The following is a 21,909-nucleotide window of genomic DNA, read 5'->3' as shown; positions in this document are numbered from 1 at the left end:
ACTGCCAGTTTTTCCCTGAACAGACCCTGACACAATCCGTATGACTCGTGTGCAAGAGGCCTTATCTCTGTTCACACCACCATTGGCCATACATCTCCAGTAAATATCTGACAATGGAAAAATGTAGGCACGCTTCTATGTTCTACGGGAAAGCCATATGGTAAAATCTGAACAATGATACAGTTCATTTTTTTTTACAGCATACTGTTACATTTATATAATTTGTTGGAAAAAAAACCAACCGATTATTAATAATTAGCAGAAATGAAACAACCTCAGCACTAATATACTGGCTGAAAAATATGTGGTAGGAATTGAATGTTCATAGACAAAAATGCAATTTTGAAGAAAAGTGTTTAATTATGTACACAATGCAATGGTAATGATTACATATTTACTATAAGTGAAAAATTTACATCTAGCAGTTTTTAAACAAATGCATCAAGTACATTAGAGTCCATCACTGAAAGTAGTAGCAGGTTTCCGGGTTTAGTACGTGAACTGCAATTCACTGCTCACTGTCAGGCAAGTGTAACAGCTTGGTCTGAATGGTGGTATAAATAATGCCCTAAAACGCATGGATCTGGAATGCAATTACATCATAGGATAAGGTGCCGGTCAGTAATGAGGAAAAATAGCACTTTGTAAACTATCCTACTTTATGTACAAATAGATTGTGTTCTGGAATTTGGAGAACAGCATAAAATCAGAGTGGAATAGTCTAAAACAAAGCAGACCAGGTACACGATGGAGGCAGGTCTTAAGTGGTTCTATTTTAAAAAAGGGCTTTCGATCCTTGGTTTTCAAATTCTGACCAGGCATCATTCAGCTCCATGAATATCATTTTGGCATACTGTTCATAAGGTTGTCCTGTGGCCTACAAAGGGAAAAAAACAACAACATTTTCTTATGATTCACTGGCATATCTGTATACATTACACATCCTAAGGCCCAAATTACAAGTGCTGGATTTGACAGAGTTTTAAGTGAAGGTTCCACACCAAAATCAGTGTCAAATCCAATGACCATGTGCATCTTTTGCATGAGAATGGGGTACAGAAAATATTTGTTTGCACTGTGAACATTCTGCATGGAAAAGACAAGGATTCGCCAACTAAATGACAGTGTATAATCCATGTGTGGATCTGCTGCACACCAGCAGCACATCCACAGCAGAAAACCAAGTGTAAGGCCTCATGCACACCACTATTATGCGGTGCGGAAATTGCGGATCCTCAAAACATGGATACCGGCAGTGTGCATTTAGCATTTTGTGGGAACAGAACGGCCAGCCCCTAATAGAACAGCCATATCCTTGTCCGTTATGTGGACAATAATAGGACATTTTCAATTTTTTTTGTGGAACGGCCATGTGGACACGGAATGCACACGGGGTCGTATATGTCAAAAAACATATATGACGCATTGAAGGGGGACCTTTAGACTGGCTCCCAACACGGCTGGCACCATCACAAGAAAGGTTTCATTTTTCCATTGTGCTGCTCTAAACATTATATAGGTCCTCAATAGTAAAAAGCAAACAACCCCTTTAACAACTTGTGGACAAAGCCTAAGGCTACATTGACAAAATGGAAAAACTGTCAGTTTTTAACTGACATTTTTTTCACTGGTGCCTTTCTGAGAAACGGACGTTAACATACATACAGTGAATATAAAAATTCTACAAACCCCTGTTAATGTCAGGTTTCTGTAATGTAAAAATTTCAGAACTTTTTCCACCTTTAATGTGACCTATAAACTGTACCACTCAATTGAAAAACAGACTGAAATCTTTTAGGTGGCGGGAAGAAAAAATATAAAAAGAAAATAATATGGTTAAGGGTGTGCACACCCTTAAACTAATACTTTGTTGAAGCACCTTTTGATTTTATTACAGCACTCAGTCTTTTTGGGTATGAGTCTATCACCATGGCACATTTTGACTTGACAAGATTAGCCCTCTCTTCTTTGCAAAAACACTCCAAATCTGTCAGATTGCGAGGGCATCTCCTGAGCACAGCCCTTTTCAGATCACCCCACAGATTTTCAATCAGATTCAGGTCTGGGCTCTGGCTGGGCCATTCCAAAACTTGAATCTTCTTCTGGTGAAGCCATTCCTTTGTTGATTTGGATGTATGCTTTGGGTCGTTGTCATGCAGAATGATGAAGTTCCTCTTCATGTTCAGCTTTCTAGCAGAAGCCTGAAGGTTTTGTGCCAATATGGACTGGTATTTGGAACTGTTCATAATTCCCTCTAGCTTAACTAAGGCCCCAGTTCCAGCTGAAGAAAAACAGCCCTAAAGCATGATGCTGCCACCACCATGCTGCACTGTGCTATAGTGTTCTATTTGTGATGTGCAGTGTTGTTTTTGCGCCAAACATATCTTTTGGAATTATGGCCAAAAAGTTCAACCTTGGTTTCATCAGACCATAACACCTTTTCCCACATGCTTTTGGGAGACTTCAGATGTGTTTTTGCAAAACGTAGCCTGGCTTGGATGTTTTTCTTCGTAAGAAAAGGCTTTCGTCTTGCCACTCTACCCCATAGCCCAGACATATGAAGAATACGGGAGATTGTTGTCACATGTACCACACAGCCAGTACTTGCCAGATATATCTAATGCCTTGGAAATTCTTTTGCACCCTTCTCCTGACTGATATCTTTTAGCAATGAGATCCCTTAGAAACTCTCTGTGGACCATGGCTTTTGCTGTGGGGTGCGACTAAGAAAATTTCAGGAAAAACCAACTAGAGCAGCTGAACTTTATTTGGGGTTAATCAGAGGCACTTTAAATGATGGCAGGTGTATGCTGGCTTCTATTAAACTGGATTTTGAATGTGATTGTTTAATTCTGAACACAGCTACATCCCCCAGTTATGCAACCACTTTTTTTTTTTTTTGTTTGTTTGTTTTCTTCCCTCCACCTAAAAGATTTCAGTTTGTTTTTCAATTGACTGGTACAGTTTATAGGTCACATTAAAGGTGGAAAAATTCTGAAATGATTTATCTTTGTCTAATTTTTTTTACATCACAGAAACCTGACATTTTAACAGGGTTGTGTAGAATTTTTATATCGACTGTATATAACATGCTGTCCTTAACCACTTAAGGACCACAGGTTTATACCCCCCTAGTGACCAGGCCCTTTTTTACAAATCGGCACTCCACAACTTTAGCGGTTTATTGCTCGGTCATGCAACTTACCACCCAAATGAATTTTACCTCCTTTTCTTCTCACTAATAGAGCTTTCATTTGGTGGTATTTTATTGCTGCTGACATTTTTACTTTTTTTGTTATTAATCAAAATGTAACGATTTTTTTGCAAAAAAATGACATTTTTCACTTTCAGCTGTAAAATTTTGCAAAAAAACGACATCCATATATAAATTTTTCGCTACATTTATTGTTCTACATGTCTTTGATAAAAAAAAAATGTTTGGGCAAAAAAAAAATGGTTTGGGTAAAAGTTATAGCATTTACAAACTATGGTACAAAAATGTGAATTTCCGCTTTTTGAAGCCGCTCTGACTTTCTGAGCACCGGTCATGTTTCCTGAGGTTCTACAAGGCCCAGACAGTACAAACACCCCACAAATGACCCCATTTCGGAAAGTAGACACCCTAAGGTATTCGCTGATGGGCATAGTGAGTTCATAGAACTTTTTATTTTTTGTCACAAGTTAGCGGAAAATGATGATTTTTATTTTAATTTTTTTTTTTCTTACAAAGTCTCATATTCCACTAACTTGCGACAAAAAATAAAAAATTCTAGGAACTCGCCATGCCCCTCACGGAATACCTTGGGGTGTCTTCTTTCCAAAATGGGGTCACTTGTGGGGTAGTTATACTGCCCTGGCAATTAATGGGCCCAAATGTGTGAGAAGTACCTTGCAATCAAAATGTGTAAAAAATGGCCTGCGAAATCCGAAAGGTGCACTTTGGAATATGTGCCCCTTTGCCCACCTTGGCTGCAAAAAAGTGTCACACATCTGGTATCGCCGTACTCAGGAGAAGTTGGGGAATGTGTTTTGGGGTGTCATTTTACATATACCCATGCTGGGTGAGAGAAATATCTTGGCAAAAGACAACTTTTCCCATTTTTTTATACAAAGTTGGCATTTGACCAAGATATTTCTCTCACCCAGCATGGGTATATGTAAAATGACACCCCAAAACACATTCCCCAACTTCTCCTGAGTACGGCGATACCAGATGTGTGACACTTTTTTGCAGCCAAGGTGGGCAAAGGGGCACATATTCCAAAGTGCACCTTTCGGATTTCGCAGGCCATTTTTTACACATTTTGATTGCAAAGTTCTTCTCACACATTTGGGCCCCTAAATTGCCAGGGCAGTATAACTACGCCACAAGTGACCCCATTTTGGAAAGAAGACACCCCAAGGTATTCCGTGAGGGGCATAGCGAGTTCCTAGAATTTTTTATTTTTTGTCGCAAGTTAGTGGAATATGAGACTTTGTAAGGAAAAAAGAAAAAAAAAGAAAAATCATCATTTTCCGCTAACTTGTGACAAAAAATAAAAAATTCTAGGAACTCGCCATGCCCCTCACGGAATACCTTGGGGTGTCTTCTTTCCAAAATGGGGTCACTTGTGGCGTAGTTATACTGCCCTGGCAATTTAGGGGCCCAAATGTGTGAGAAGAACTTTGCAATCAAAATGTGTAAAAAATGGCCTGCGAAATCCGAAAGGTGCTCTTTGGAATGTGTGCCCCTTTGCCCCCCTTGGCTGCAAAAAAGTGTCACACATCTGGTATCGCCGTACTCAGGAGAAGTTGGGGAATGTGTTTTGGGGTGTCATTTTACATATACCCATGCTGGGTGAGAGAAATATCTTGGCAAAAGACAACTTTTCCCATTTTTTTATACAATGTTGGCATTTGACCAAGATATTTCTCTCACCCAGCATGGGTATATGTAAAATGACACCCCAAAACACATTCCCCAGCTTCTCCTGAGTACGGCGATACCAGATGTGTGACACTTTTTTGCAGCCTAGATGCGCAAAGGTGCCCAAATTCCTTTTAGGAGGGCATTTTTAGACATTTGGATCCCAGACTTCTTCTCACACTTTCGGGCCCCTAAAAAGCCAGGGCAGTATAAATACCCCACATGTGACCCCACTTTGGAAAGAAGACACCCCAAGGTATTCAATGAGGGGCCTGGCGAGTTCATAGAATTTTTTTTTTTTGCATAAGTTAGCGGAAATTGATTTTTTTTTTTTTTGTTTTTTTCTCACAAAGTCTCACTTTCCGCTAACTTAGGACAAAAATTTCAATTTTTCATGGACTCAATATGCCCCTCAGCAAATACCTTGGGGTGTCTTCTTTCCGAAATGGGGTCACATGTGGGGTATTTATACTGCCCTGGCTTTTTAGGGGCCCTAAAGCGTGAGAAGAAGTCTGGAATATAAATGTCTAAATGGAGCCTTACAGGGGGGGGTGATCAATGACAGGGGGGTGATCACCCATATAGATTCCCTGATCACCTGTCTGTCATTGATCACCCCCCTGTAAGGCTCCATTCAGACGTCCGCATGTGTTTTGCAAAACACATGCGGACGTCTGAATGGAGCCTTACAGGGGGGTGATCAATGACAGAGAGGTGATCACCCATATACACTCCCTGTCATTGATCACCCCCCTGTAAGGCTCCATTCAGACGTCCGCATGTGTTTTGCAAAACACATGCGGACCGCATGTGTTTTGCAAAACACATGCGGACCGCATGTGTTTTGCAAAACACATGCGGACGTCTGAATGGAGCCTTACAGGGGGGTGATCAATGACAGGGGGTGATCAGGGAGTGTATATGGGTGATCACCTCTCTGTCATTGATCACCCCCCTGTAAGGCTCCATTCAGACGTCCGCATGTGTTTTGCAAAACATGCGGTCCGCATGTGTTTTGCAAAACACATGCGGTCCGCATGTGTTTTGCAAAACACATGCGGTCCGCATGTGTTTTGCAAAACACATGCGGACGTCTGAATGGAGCCTTACAGGGGGGTGATCAATGACAGGGAGTGTATATGGGTGATCACCTCTCTGTCATTGATCACCCCCCTGTAAGGCTCCATTCAGACGTCCGCATGTGTTTTGCGGATCCGATCCAAAACACATGCGGTCCGCATGTGTTTTGCAAAACACATGCGGACGTCTGAATGGAGCCTTACAGGGGGGTGATCAATGACAGGGGGTGATCAGGGAGTGTATATGGGTGATCACCACCCTGTCATTGATCACCCCCCTGTAAGGCTCCATTCAGACGTCCGTATGTGTTTTGCGGATCCGATCCATGGATGCTGGATCCGTAAAAATCATACGGACGTCTGAATGGAGCCTTATAGGGGGGTGATCAATGACAGGGGGGTGATCAATGACGGGAGGGGTGATCAGGGAGTGTATATGAAGTGATCAGGGGTTCATAAGGGGTTAATAACTGACAGGGGGGGGTGTAGTGTAGTGTAGTGTTGTTTGGTGGTACTTTACACATCTACCTGTGTCCTCTGGTGGTCGATCCAAACAAAAGGGACCACCAGAGGACCAGGTAGCAGGTATATTAGACGCTGTTATCAAAACAGCGTCTAATATACCTGTTAGGGGTTAAAAAAATCACATCTCCAGCCTGCCAGCGAGCGATCGCCGCTGGCAGGCTGGAGATCCACTCGCTTACCTTCCGTTCCTGTGAGCGCGCGCGCCTGTGTGCGCGCGTTCACAGGAAATCTCGGCTCACGCGAGATGACGCCAATCGGCGTTAGCGTAGCCTGGGAGAGCCGCCGCGATGACGCCTTTCGGCGTTACAGTTGCGGCAAGCGGTTAATAGCACAGCATGTCTGAATAACGGAGGCACTTTAAAAAGTTTCCATATGTCCTATTAGGCTATATGGCCATCATAAAAAAGAGAGTCCCTTGCAAAGAGTGGCTCTAGTAGACAAGGCAAATGGTTCCCCGTTTATTTTGACAGGAAATTACAGCTTTTCTTGGAATTATCTACTCACACACTTTTCTTCAGCTGTAATCGCTGGCACAACTTCATTAAAAGAAGGGGTTACCCAAATGAGTCAAAGGCCTTTAAAGTCTTACCTTGTCAGGATGAACCACAAGAACTGCTCTCCGGTAGTACTTCTTCACTTGGTCTGGTGTCACCAACTCAGACATATTCACTGGTTTCCATTTTGTTTCTCCTTCCCAAAGCACAGTGTGAAGTGTAGATATTAAAGCTCTTATATTTCTTTCTTTTCCTTCAATCCAGTCAAAAATCTAGGATAAAAATAAATAAAAACTAAATCAATGTTTAATAGAAAGGTTGCCAAGAAAAACATGGCTGCCTTCTTCCAAAAACAGTTCCTGTCTACCAGCTGGGTGTTGTATTGCAGCTCAGCTCTATTCACTTCAATCAAACTGAGCTGTAATACCAGACAGCACCTGCCCGTGCGTTGTGTGTTTGGAAGAAAGCAAAAGTTTTTCAGGTCCTTGGCAAAACCTTTAAACAGTGATTCCCATCCTATAAAGTGATGGCATAGTGCTAGGAAGCAGACGTGTTTTTCAATCATGCCTTTACAATCCCTTACCTGTTTTGCCCGAGTCCAGCTCGGGCAGTGGGAAAACTAGCAGATTTCTCCTGAATGGTAGCAGCTAGAAACGTGAAACTTGTCTTTTTTTAAAGCTGACATTCCAGGCTTTCATACAAGACCAAAGTCCAAGCAAGAGAGGAGAAATCACTGTTAGAAATCGAGTCGGGAATAATAGAGAGAAAAAACTTTTTTTTCCTTCACTTTCAGCTGCATTCACAGCATCACGATTTCTATCAGTGATATCTTCCCCTGTACTGAACATATTGCTGTCATTCTGGTCAAACAAGACCAGTTGCATGTTTCTAGCTGCTACCATTTAGGAGATAGCAGCATCTAAAGCAGCCCTCCCCCTCCAGTTAGCAATTTTTTGCACTGATGCAGCTGGACTCCGGCAAAACAGTTTGGCTAAAATGTCATTCTCGTCTTCTAAAGTAAGGCAAAAACTGTTAGACCAGCAGCTGAAAATATATGAAATGAATGTACAAGATGCACGCTACAGTGATGTGCAAAGGTGAACAAATATATGTAGTTCCATACTTCTCCACAGGGGCAGACTGCCCATAGACCCGACAGGGAAACTTTTAGGTGGGCCAATAGCTAGAGGGACGCCTGGGCCCTCCTCAAGACAGCTAGCCAGGTAAGTAATGATCAGACGCTAACCTCCTGAATTCAACTGTATTGCCATCCTGAGGCAACTGGAGTGGGGGAATAGAATGTGGTAGCTGGCACTGGCCACCACAGAGGGGCAGTTTTTCGGGATGCACTGTGGTATTTGGATCTGCTAGGGTGGTATAATGTGCTGCAATATGGTATTGCTGGCCCCACCTACTTGTATTGACCCCGACTTCTGTCAATTTGGGCCCCAAATAGAACTACTTTTAGTTTTATTCCAGGGCCACTTTAAGTTCCCAAGTCCACCCCTCCTGCTCCATGTGCACCAACATGTGCAAACATTTAAACCATGGATTATTATGAATTGTATTACTGCTATACTTAATGTACATGAAAATTTGATCTCGTCAATGGTGGGTGGGCTCACATAACTGATTAAAAATCTGCACAAAAGAGTCTCATATTCAAGAGCCCTGAGAGAAATCATGAGGTTGGCTCCAATGCTCCTATGAAAATTTACAAGGAGTTCAATAAAATGACTCCTTCCCTGAAAATCACCATTTTAGGCCAAGGAGAAAATTGAGGTTGTGTTATTCACTGGGATTATGATAAAAATAAATAAATAAATAAATAAATAAATAAAAAAAAGCCTAGAAAAATGCTTACTTTCAACTTTAGGGGATCCATGTCTCTAGTCATTTCTTGTCTTCTCATTTCAGCGATGGTCTTTGGACCCTTCCTGTCATTTTTTGCAGAAAATCCCTGGTTGGTGAGCAGATCCCCAAAGTCACTCTCTGTCACTTTTGGTTTTGGTCCTTTTAAAATTGATATAATAATTATTAAATTTAAAGGGAACCTGTCACCTCCTAAATGCATGTAAACCCACCAGCAGTACCTCAGGGTAGCCCGCAGTGCTGATACTAATCATACTTTTCATCCTGCAGTCCGTTTTTTGACCTTATGCACCATCGATCTTTTATCCTCCGTCCACGCTAATTTGCATGTCAGCTTGAAGTCGAGGGGGCAGCGGCGGCCTCCCTGCTTCAAGTCAAGGTAATCACACCCTCTCTTGCCTTTGAGTGACAGCCCACAATTCGGCTTTGATTCCCCAAGTCTTGTTCACACGCGGTGCCCTCTATTTTACTGCGCAGTAAAACAGAGGGCACCGCACATGCACAAGACTTGGGAAATCAAAGCCGAAATGCGGGCTGTCACTCAAAGGCAAGAGAGGGCGTGATTACCTTGACTTGAAGCAAGGAGGGCACTGCCCTCTTGAACTAAGCAAGTAAGAGATTTTACAGGTAAAGTTTTCTCACTCGTATTATTGGGGGGACACAGGACCGTGGGACGTCCTAAAGCAGTCCACGGGTGGGGAAACAAGCCACACGCCCATGGAGAAAAACGCCCTCGAGGATGCGTAACTCACTGCCGCCTGCAAGACTTTGCTGCCTGGAGCAGTATCCGCCGATGCCTAGGAAGGCAACCGGTAAAACTTGGTGAACATGTGCCCAGAAGACCAAGATACTGCCTTCCACACTGCAAAGCTACTGTGACGGAGATGGACCCAAGAAGCGCCGACCGCTGGTCGGGTGGGCCAAGACTCAGCTAGGCGGTGTCTTACCCCGGGAGCGGAATGCCCGAGCAACTGTTGAACAGATATACAGGTCCTTCTAAAAAAATTAGCATATTGTGATAAAGTTCATTATTTTCTGTAATGTACTGATAAACATTAGACTTTCATATATTTTAGATTCATTACACACAACTGAAGTAGTTTAAGCCTTTTATTGTTTTAATATTGATGATTTTGGCATACAGCTCATGAAAACCCAAATTTCCTATCTAAAAAAATTAGCATATTTCATCCGACCAATAAAAGAATTTAATACAAAAAAAGTCAACCTTCAAATAATTAATGTTCAGTTCTGCACTCAATACTTGGTCGGGAATCCTTTTGCAGAAATGACTGCTTCAATGCGGCGTGGCATGGAGGCAATCAGCCTGTGGCACTGCTGAGGTGTTATGGAGGCCCAGGATGCTTCGATAGCGGCCTTAAGCTCATCCAGAGTGTTGGGTCTTGCGTCTCTCAACTTTCTCTTCCCAATATCCCACAGATTCTCTATGGGGTTCAGGTCAGGAGAGTTGGCAGGCCAATTGAGCACAGTAATACCATGGTCAGTAAACCATTTACCAGTGGTTTTGGCACTGTGAGCAGGTGCCAGGTCATGTTGAAAAATGAAATCTTCATCTCCATAAAGCTTTTCAGCAGATGGAAGCATGAAGTGCTCCAAAATCTCCTGATAGCTAGCTGCATTGACCCTGCCCTTGATAAAACACAGTGGACCAACACCAGCAGCTGACATGGCACCCCAGACCATCACTGACTGTGGGTACTTGACACTGGACTTCAGGCATTTTCCTCCAGACTCTGGCACCTTGATTTCCGAATGACATGCAAAATTTGCTTTCATCCGAAAAAAGTACTTTGGACCACTGAGCAACAGTCCAGTGCTGCTTCTCTGTAGCCCAGGTCAGGCGCTTCTGCCGCTGTTTCTGGGGAATGCGGCACCTGTAGCCCATTTCCTGCACACGCCTGTACACGGTGGCTCTGGATGTTTCTACTCCAGACTCAGTCCACTGCTTCTGCAGGTCCCCCAAGGTCTGGAATCGGTCCTTCTCCACAATCTTCCTCAGGGTCCGGTCACCTCTTCTCGTTGTGCAGCGTTTTCTGCCACACTTTTTCCTTCCCACAGACTTCCCACTGAGGGGCCTTGATACAGCACTCTGGGAACAGCCTATTCGTTCAGAAATTTCTTTCTATGTCTTACCCTCTTGCTTGAGGGTGTCAATGATGGCCTTCTGGACAGCAGTCACGTCGGCAGTCTTACCCATGATTGCGGTTTTGAGTAATGAACCAGGCTGGGAGTTTTTAAAAGCCTCAGGAATCTTTTGCAGGTATTTAGAGCTAATTAGTTGATTCAGATGATTAGGTTAATAGCTCATTTAGAGAACCTTTTCATGATATGCTAATTTTTTATATAGGAATTTTGTGTTTTCATGAGCTGTATGCCAAAATCATCAATATTAAAACAATAAAAGGCTTGAACTACTTCAGTTGTGTGTAATGAATCTAAAATATATGAAAGTCTAATGTTTATCAGTACATTACAGAAAATAATTAACTTTATCACAATATGATAATTTTTTGAGAAGGACCTGTATCTGGAAAACATCCTTTGGAGACAGTCAGCTTTGACAAGGACCCCAGGAAAAAATTGTTAAGAGTCCGTACAGCGGTAAGCGCTAGTCATGGACAAGCAAACCTCAGAGGCCAAAATCACATGGCCGATGGAGAGCTCGGTCTGTATAATGCGAGGGAGAAAGAAAATAAATCCATGTCTGATGACGTGGAAGAGCGACAACCTTCTGCAAAGAAAGAGGATACTGGGCAGAGCACTGCCTTATGTTCATGATAAAAGAAAAAAGTACGTACAAGAAGGCGTATCAAGTCTGGAAAAAAAAAAATAAGGAAAAAAGCCACCCTGCTAAGCAGGGAGGTCTGCCTCCTACGACACTAAGCTAAAAACTGATCATTCTCTCTACAGGCTGGAGGGGATATAGCCGGCAGGGGAGGAGTTATCACTTTTCAGCCTAGTGTCGCCTCCTAGTGGCAGCAAGCAGCTATACCCACAGTCCTGTGTCCCCCCAATGATACGAGCGAGAAAAGATAGTTTTCTGACCTTATGCAGCATCGGACTGCAGGATGGAAAGTATTATTAGTTAGTAACATACTGTGGGCTACCCTGAGGTACTGCTGGCGGGTTTACATGCATTTAGGAGGTGACAGGATCCCTTTAAAAAGGAAAAAGGAAATGTAGAAAAAAATTAAATAAATAAAAAATTAAATGTTGCTTACCAAAACCTGGAGCCCTTATGCCTCTTTCTTCTCTGCCACCAATCACACTAAAATTTGCACTGTAATTAGGCTTAGATTGGAGTCCTGCTTTAGGCTGAGACTGCCATGATGTATTTGTGGTTTGTGGTTTGGGCGCTGGTTTGGAGTTGATTTTTTGAAATGACTTGTCATTGGAACGGGCAGAAAATTGTGAGGAGGATCCTAAAAAGAATTAGAGAATCAATTTATAGCTTTCAGACCCTCCAGGCTACACCTTACTAAAGACCTCCATACACATTAGTGTATTGTCAGCCAAACCTGCCAGTTAATCTAGGGGACAGAAGGGTCTGTCCCTACTAAACTGAACTTGTTTTTCTAGTGTCTCCCTCGAGAAAAAAAAATGGGCTGAAGAGAATGTGTATACAATGCATTTGGAAAGTTTTCGGGCCCTTTCACTTTTCTAACATTTTGTTATGTTGCGGCCTTCTACTAAAATAAAACAAAAAACAAAACAAGTTTTCCTCATCATTCTGCACTCAATACCCCATAATGACAAAGTGAAAACAGAATTTTAACAAATTTGCAAACATATACAGGAAAATGTTTTTCTATACAGGAAAAACTAAAATTTTGCATGGACATGAGTATTTAGAGCTTTTGCTATGACACTTGAAAATTGGCTCTGGGGGCCTGCCATTTCTCTAGATCATCTCTTAAATGTTTCTGCAACTTGACTGGAGTCCATCTGTGGTAAATTCAGTTGATTGGACATAATTCTGAAAGACACACCCCTGTCTACATAAGTTCTCACAGCTGACAATGCATATAAATATAAAATGAGCTGCCATGAGCAGTAAAGAACTGCCTGTAGAGCTCAGAGACAAGATTGTGTGGAGGTACAGATCTGGAGAAGGATATAAAAAAATTCTTAAAGAGTAACTAAACATTTGAGTAAAATCTGAATAAGATGTCCTTAATAAAACATTTTTTTAATATACTTTATTAATGGATTTTCTATTTTTATTAGACTTTTCCCTACCTAAAGCACACCATGCCATGTGCGCTTAAAATTGACATTTCCGTACATCGCTGACTGCTCAACATTGAACGGAGTACAGGCATGACATTTTTATGAATGGGGCCGAAGCAGCAGTGCGTAGTAGCAATATGCGCTCCTGCCCGTGCCCCCCGGAGGTTTACCAACTCCTGGCATAGCACATAGGTACCCTGTACCATGCCAGGATTAGCTGAGCAGAGCAGGCTCCTCCTGTTCCACTAAGCCAAGAGCTGACATGCAGTTCTCTTAGCTTAGCAAAGCAGACAGCGGTGTAAGGAAATGTCAGTTTTAGGGCTGTTTCACACGAGCGGATGCTGTGCGTGACATCCGCTGCGTGAATGACAGCAAAGACCCGATGCGGACAGCAGAAGCACGGAGCAGTAACATGACTGATAATGCTCCGTGCCTCTCTGTGATCTCTTTACTACAAAATCACAGTGTCAACTTTATCTCACTGTGATTTCGTAGTAAAGTGATCACAGAGAGGAACGGAGCATTATCAGTCATGTTACTGCTCCGTGCTTCTGCTGTCCGCATCGGGTCTTGGCTGTCATTCACGCAGCGGATGTCACGCACGGCATCCGCTCGTGTGAAACAGCCCTTAATCGCCTCTGGACCGCCTAACGCAGGATCGCGGTCCGGAGGCAGCAGCTGCAGGCAGAGTCACGCGCGGATGCGTCATCTCGCATCTAGCCGGCCCACACATGCGCATCGCGGGCCGGCATTTGTTCGAGGGGGGGGTCACGTCATCAGCTTGCCAGCCAATGATTGGATTTTTTTTAAATCATCAGCTTGCCAGACACAATCAGAAGCCATATAACACATCATATTAGTAAATATGATGTGTTAAATGGCTTCCCTGCTCCTCTGCTGGTCCTTTTGGTCGGTTGGTTCCAGCAGAGGAGCAGGCTTCACAGTGAGTACACTACACTTTAGCCCCAGATCACCCCCCTGCACCCCAATTAACCCTTTGATCACCCCTGTCAATCACTAGTGAAAGGAAAAAAGTGATCAGTGTAAACTGTCACTTTTATTTTTCACTGTTATTGACTGTTAGGTTTTAGGATAGTTTAGGTCCCTTGGTTAGGTAGTTTAGCGATCGGTTAGCGCCCAGCCCACCTCACCGCAGTCACTGATTCGCTGATTAGCGTATCGCTAATCAGCATTTGTACTTTTATAGTATCTGTAAATGATCAAAACTGATCACAGTCAGATCTATAATAGTATTAGTGTCACCCAAAACGCAGTGTTTGCCCTATCAGGCCTGATCGGTCGCCCACACGTGCGTTCACCCACGCCCACCGTGCCGCAGTGACAAAAAAAATATATTTTTTTATCACTGCACATTCACTTTACACACGCTGCGGCGATAAAAAATAAATCAGTTTTGATATTTTTTATCAACCGCAGCGGCCTCCGGTACTTCGCTAGCCTCCCCTTTGTAAGACAGGCATGCTTTTTTTCTTGGGTAGTCTCAGGGAATACCCCTAAATTTAGTTGCCCAAATGTCAAACAGGGGGTATTCTTCTGAAGAGGCCTACAGGCTTCTGACCCAGTCGGATGAGGAATGGGAAACCTCATCTGACGAATCCAGCGGGTCAGAATATGAACCTGTAGAAAGCAGTGGCAGTCTGACCCAAAGTTCGGACGAGGAGGTTGAGGTCCCTGATAGCACCAGGCGTACCCGGCCCCGTGTCGCTAGACCACAGGTTGCGCAGGATCCGCTTCAAGGGCAGCAGAGTGGGGCTGGCGCTGTCGGATTACGTGGTGAGGCATACACCAGCAGCACAGCCCTCTCTGGACCTAGTACCAGCACTGCCGTACAACATGGTGAAGTGGCGAGCAACAGAAGGGCAGTTGAAGCTGGTACGGTGGCACATGCAGTAGTTACTCCGTCGCAGCCACCTCACAGACAGGCCCGTAGACCCCCTAGAATCCCTGAGGTGCTGGCAAATCCTGATTGGCAGTCCCCAACTTCAGCCGCACCATTAGTTCCCCCTTTCACCGCCCAGTCTGGAGTTCGGGTTGAGACCGCTCAGATTGGTTCGGCCCTGGGATTTTTTTGAGCTGTTCTTGACTGCGGAGCTCTTGGACATAGTCGTGGCAGAAACAAACCGGTATGCCACACAATTTATAACCACCAACCCGGGAAGCTATTATGCCCAGCCTTTCCGGTGGAAACCAGTCCAAGTTTCCGAAATTAAAACTTTTCTGGGCCTTCTCCTCAACATGGGTCTAACCAAAAAGCATGAATTGTGGTCATATTGGTCCACGAACCCAATTCATCACATGCCCATGTTCTCTGCTGCCATGTCCAGGGCACGATTTGAGGCCATCCTGCGTTTCCTGCACTTTAGCGACAACACCACCTCCCGTCCCAGAGGCCACCCAGCTTTTGACCGGCTCCACAAAATCGCCCCCTCATAGACCACTTCAACCTGAAATTTGCAGATTTGTATACCCCAGAGAAAAACATCTGCGTAGACGAGTCCCTAATACATTTTACCGGGCGCCTTGGCTTCAAACAATACATCCCAAGAAAGCGTGCCCGGTATGGGGTCAAATTGTATAAGCTCTGTGAAAGGGCCACAGGCTATACCCACAAATTTCGGATCTATGGGGGAAAAGATCAGACCCTGGAGCCGGTCGGTTGCCCTGACTACCTGGGGAGCAGTGGGAAGACAGTCTGGGACTTGGTGTCACCCTTATTTGGCAAGGGTTATCATCTTTATGTGGACAATTTTTACACAAGTGTGGCCCTCTTCAGGCATTTGTTTCTAGAACAGATTGGCTGCTGTGGCACAGCGCGAACTAGTCGCGCGGGCTTCCCCCAACGGCTCGTTGCCACCCGTCTTGCAAGGGGGGAGAGGGCTGCCTTGTGTAAGGAAGAACTGCTCGCGGTGAAATGGAGAGACAAGCGTGACGTTTACATGCTCTCCTCCATTCACGCAGACACGACAATCCAAATTGAGCGAGCAACCCGTGTCATTGAAAAGCCCCTCTCAGTCCACGACTATAACCTTCACATGGGAGGGGTGGACTTCAATGACCAGATGTTGTCTCCGTATTTAGTTTCCCGCAGAACCAGACGCTGGTATAAGAAGGTGTCTGTATATTTAATTCAATTGGCTCTGTATAATAGTTTTGTTCTCTACAGTAAGGCTGGGAGAACAGGATCCTTCCTCAAATTTCAGGAAGAGATCATCGAGAACCTCCTGTACCCAGGAGGTTCCGTGGCCCCATCCACCAGTGTAGTTAGCCGTCTACACGAGCGACATTTCCCCAATGTCGTTGCCGGTACCTCAACCCAACCGTCACCCCGAAAAAGATGTAGTGTCTGTAGCAGGAGTGGAATAAGGCGTGACACCCGCTGTCTCTGTCCTGACTGCCCTGCCCTATGCTTAGGGGAGCGTTTCCGGAAGTACCACACACAGGTACACCTAGCATAGGGATCACATCTCACCAGGACAGGCACACAGGGCTATTAGGGCCCATTCACACAGAGCTGCTGCAAACCTCTCCTTTCACCTGGGACAAAGTGCATAACGCACTTCGCCACATCTTTGGGCGATTTGCGCTTTGCACACTGTCCCATGGGGAAGGAGAGGTTTGTCCTATAAAGGTAAAACAAACAAAAAAAATCACCAGTAAGCAAAAAGGTTAACGTTCAGTTCAAAAAGTTAAAGTTTATATGTTCTGTTCAAAAGTTATTATAAAGTTAATAAAATTATTGCGTTGCGGCCTGTTTTGTTTTTTTTACCTTCCAGGTGGACCAACCGATCGACTAGCTGCAGCACTGATGTGCATTCTGACAGAAGCATTGCGCTGCTGTCAGATTACACACAAGTCGGTGTATGCGGCGCTGCAAGACGAGATTTCTCCTCTGCAGTAAAAGATACGTTTGCCGAGGCATATGAGCTGAGGAGGTGGCGGTGTTCATATGCTTTGGCAAACACTTTGTATATAAAAAAAAAAAAAAAAAAACGGCAATGATTTATTCATCTTCATCGATTAATGTGAATGGAGAAATCTGGTTTGCCAGGTTTGCCAGGCTTGCCATAAGTGGGTATGGATGTTGGGCGGAGCTCCTATGTCCTGGCAGACACCTTTGCCCTCTTTTTTTTTTAGGCAGAGAATTTTTCATCCACATTGATCGATGCGAATGAAGAAATCTGTGCCGTTCATTTTTTTCTTTCAGCCCAGAGGCTGAACGGAAAAAAAAATCTCATTACCTGTATGCTCAATATAAGGAGAATAGCAGAAACTCCTAATGCTAGCCATACATGTAATGATTGCGGAGACCCTCAAATGCCAGGGCAGTACAAACACCCCACAAATGACCCCATTTTGGAAAGAAGACACCCCAAGGTATTCGCTGAGGGGCATATTGAGTCCATGAAAGATTGAAATTTTTGTCCCAAGTTAGCGGAAAGTGAGACTGAGAAAAAAATTAAAAAATTAAAATCAATTTCCGCTAACTTATGGCAAAAAAATAAAAATAATTTGATGAACTCGCCAGGCCCCTCATTGAATACCTTGGGGTGTCTTCTTTGCAAAGTGGGGTTAAATGTGGGGTATTTATACTGCCCTGGCTTTTTAGGGGCCCTAAAGCGTGAGAAGAAGTCTGGGATCCAAATGTCTAAAAATGCCCTCCTAAAAGGAATTTGGGCACCTTTGCGCATCTAGGCTGCAAAAAAGTGTCACACGTGGTATCACCGTACTCAGGAGAAGTTGGGCAATGTGTTTTGAGGTGTCATTTTACATATACCCATGCTGGGTGAGATAAATATCTTGGTCAAATGCCAACTTTGTATAAAAAAATGAGAAAAGTTGTCTTTTGCCAAGATATTTCTCTTACCCAGCATGGGTATATGTAAAATGACACCCCAAAACACATTCCCGAACTTCTCCCGAGTACGGCGATACCAGATGTGTGACACTTTATTGCAGCCTAGGTGGGCAAAGAGGCACACATTCCAAAGAGCACGTTTCGGATTTCACCGGTCATTTTTTACAGATTTTAATTGCAAACTACTTCTCACGCATATGGGCCCCTAAAATGCCAGGGCAGTATAAATACCCCACAAGTGACCCCATTTTGGAAAGAAGACACCCCAAGGTATTCCGTGAGGGGCATGGCGAGTTCCTAGAATTTTTTTATTTTTTGTCACAAGTTAGCGGAAAATGAGGATTTTTTTTTTCCCCTTACAAAGTCTCATATTCCACTAACTTGTGACAAAAAATAAAAAAATTCTAGGAACTCGCCATGCCCCTCACGGAATACCTTGGGGTGTCTTCTTTCCAAAATGGGGTCACTTGTGGGGTAGTTATACTGCCCTGGCATTTTAGGGGCCCATATGCGTGAGAAGTAGTTTGCAATCAAAATGTGTAAAAGATGGCCTGTGAAATCCGAAAGGTGCTCTTTAGAATGTGTGCCCCTTTGCCCACCTAGGCTGCAAAAAAGTGTCACACATCTGGTATCGCTGTACTCAGGAGAAGTTGGGGAATGTGTTTTGGGCTGTCATTTTACATATACCCATGCTGGGTGAGAGAAATATCTTTGTCAAATACCAACTTTTTTTTTTTTTTTTTTATACAAAGTTGGTATTTGACCAAGATATTTCTCTCACCCAGCATGGGTATATGTAAAATGACACCCCAAAACACATTCCCCAACTTCTCCTGAGTACAGCAATACCAGATGTGTGACACTTTTTTGCAGCCTAGGTGGGCAAAGGGGCACACATTCCAAAGAGCACCTTTCGGATTTCACCGGTCATTTTTTACAGATTTTGGATTTCAAACTTCTAACGCATCTGGGCCCCTAAAATGCCAGGGCAGTATAACTACCCCACAAGTGACCCCATTTTGGAAAGAAGACACCCCAAGGTATTTTGAGATGGGTATAGCGAGTTCATGGAAGTTTTTATTTTTTGTCACAAGTTAGTGGAATATGAGACTTTGTAAGAAAAAAAAAAAATCTTAATTTTCCGCTAACTTGTGACAAAAAATTAAAAGTTCTATGAACTCACCATGCCCATCAGCGAATACCTTAGGGTGTCTACTTTCCGAAATGGGGTCATTTGTGGGGTGTTTGTACTGTCTGGGCATTGTAGAACCTCAGGAAACATGACAGGTGCTCAGAAAGTCAGAGCCGTTTCAAAAAGCGGAAATTCACATTTTTGTACCATAGTTTGTAAACGCTATAACTTTTACCCAAACTATTTTTTTTTTGCCCAAACATTTTTTTTTTTTATCAAAGACATGTAGAACAATAAATTTAGCGAAAAATTTATATATGGATGTCGTTTTTTTTACAAAATTTTACAACTGAAAGTGAAAAATTTCATTTTTTTGCAAAAAAATCGTTAAATTTCGATTAATAACAAAAAAAGTAAAAATGTCAGCAGCAATGAAATACCACCAAATGAAAGTTCTATTAGTGAGAAGAAAAGGAGGTAGAAGAAAAGGAGGTAAAATTCATTTGGGTGGTAAGTTGCATGACCGAGCAATAAACGGTGAAAGTAGTGTAGTGCCGAAGTGTAAAAAGTGGCCTGGTCATTAAGGGTGTTTCAGCTAGGGGGGTTGAAGTGGTGAAGCGCACAGGGAATTGTGCGCTTTAGGTAGGGAAAAGTCTAATAAAAATAGAAAATCTGTTAATAAAGTATATTAAAAAAAAGTTTTATTAGGGCATTAGGGACATTTTTATTAACATTTTAGTCAAAGGTTGAGTTAAATAAAAGAAGTTTGAAATAACCAGGACTCTGTCTAGAGATGGCCGCTCAACCAAACAGTAATCGGGGAGAAGGGCACTGTTAAGAGTTGAGCAAGAATCCAATGGTCAAAGATCCTGTGTGCATATGGGAGAAACTTCTAGGTGGTCAACCATCATTGCAGCAATCCACTAATCTGGGCTTTATGGCAGAGTGGCCGGAAAGAAGCCTCTCAGTAAAAAATAAATAAATAATAATTACACAATAGCCCGCCTAGAGTTTGCACTGAAATGACTCAGACTGTAAGAAACAAGATACTGTACTTTGGTCTGATGAAACAAGATGCAACTTTTTGGCCTTAATTCTAAGCATCATGTCTGGATGAAATCAGGCACTGCTTATCACCATCCCTATAGTGAAGCAGGGTAATGGCAGCATTATGCTGTGGGGGTGTTTTTCAGTAGCTGGGACAGGGAGACAAGGTCAAGGTTCAAGGAACGCTGAATGGAGAAGCAAAGTAGAAAGATATTCTTAAAGGGGTTTTCTGAGATTTACCGACACTCGGGAACCCTGCTGATCATCTGGCACAGATGCTAATGTGAGTGCTGCGGTCTTCTCACAGCTTTTCCTTGGCCAGCGACGACACTCTCATTGGGCACATGGCCTAGGAGCAGCTAAGCCCCACTGAAGTGAATGGGGCTGAGCTGCAATACCAAGCACAGTCGCTATACAATCTAGCAAATAAATATATAAAAAAGCTTTAGTACGTTGCCTCTGATGTCAGCGTCGCAGGTCCTAATAGTGAAGTGGGTACAGTTCACATACAAGAGTTGAGTGTTTGGTTGGACTGCGCTGCTTCAGGAGATCACTGAAGGAAATTTCTACTCCAGAACCATTCAGCAGAGTTGGATATGGGAAAGCACTCAAGTCACACAAAGCCTCCCTTTCCCCTTCCACCGAGCTTCTGTGTAAAAGCAAAGGTTGCAACAATAGTGAAGCACCTTCACAACAGTTGAGTTAAAAGGGTTTATTATACTCACAGACTTAGTTCGGTAACAAGCAGTGTAAAACATATATGTGTGCTTGTTACCGAACTAAGTCTGTGAGTATAATAAACCCTTTTAACTCAACTGTTGTGAAGGTGCTTCACTATTGTTGCAACCTTTGATTTTACACAGATGCTCGGTGGAAAGGGAGGCTTTGTGTGACTTGAGTGCTTTCCCATATCCAACTCTGCTGAATGGTTCTGAAGTAGAAATTTCCTTCAGGGATCTCCTGAAGCAGTGCGGTCCAACCAAAAACGCTATACAATCTAGGGCGCTGTGCTTGGTAAGCACAGAGAAGGCAGCGGCACTCACAGGAGAGCAAGTGCCATCTCAAACAGCTGATCGGCGGGGGTCCCAGGTGCCAGACCTGACCTCACTGATCAGATACTGATGACCTATTTTTTTTTTTTAATCAGATAGTTTTTAATTAAACCGATTTTCCAAAATTGTACAAACAATGATGACGCCATATTTACAGATAGTAATACAGCCGATCATATAAATGACAGAGCCATTTTTTAAACCCCACAAAACAAAAATAAATAAACCCTCCCAATCCACCCCACTGCCTACCGAAGAGACGGTCCACCATTTGTAATAACCGTATCGCATCTCATCCTACTGTCCATTTGACAGTCCGTAAGAACATAACCCTTCCATGTGCGTGCGTAGGGCCTATCAATAATTATACCCAACTCTCAAATCACTCCTTAATCCCACCTGGCTCGATTCTTGTCATATCAGACTCCTATACAAATACTGATTTCCAGTCACTCATCCCAGCCTGCCCCCAACAACATAAGGGGAGTCTAGACAGACCCTGGGGGAAGAGGACTCGGCCCCAGCGGAGAACCACTTATACCATATTGCCACAAATTTGGCTTCACGCTTCCTCTTAACATATACCCCCCTTTCTAGACGGAGTATATTAATCATCCTGTTAAGGAATTCAACCACGAGGAAGGCTGTGGGTAAATCTAGTATCGAGCTATCAGT

The 21,909-nt window shown here is 43.4% G+C and overlaps 1 protein-coding gene across 1 annotated transcript in view; it reads right to left on the bottom strand.

The window, feature by feature from the left end:
• Positions 1-335: 335 nt before the first annotated feature.
• GAK (cyclin G associated kinase) overlaps positions 336-21,909 on the bottom strand; it is a 102,055-nt gene continuing 80,481 nt past the window's right edge. The window contains exons 25-28 of the mRNA XM_044269079.1: positions 12,119-12,319; positions 8,869-9,017; positions 7,100-7,276; positions 336-877 (exon numbers count right to left, since the gene is read on the bottom strand). Of these exons, the coding sequence (XP_044125014.1) occupies positions 776-877; positions 7,100-7,276; positions 8,869-9,017; positions 12,119-12,319 (629 nt within the window). The 3' untranslated portion in view covers positions 336-775. The remainder of the gene's footprint in view (positions 878-7,099; positions 7,277-8,868; positions 9,018-12,118; positions 12,320-21,909) is intronic.

The sequence above is a fragment of the Bufo gargarizans genome, chromosome 1 (genome assembly GCF_014858855.1).
Source record: "Bufo gargarizans isolate SCDJY-AF-19 chromosome 1, ASM1485885v1, whole genome shotgun sequence".
In the NCBI taxonomy this organism is placed as follows: Eukaryota; Metazoa; Chordata; class Amphibia; order Anura; family Bufonidae; genus Bufo; species Bufo gargarizans.
Note: the sequence above shows the minus strand (reverse complement) of the source record. Positions and strands in the feature narration are given on the sequence as shown.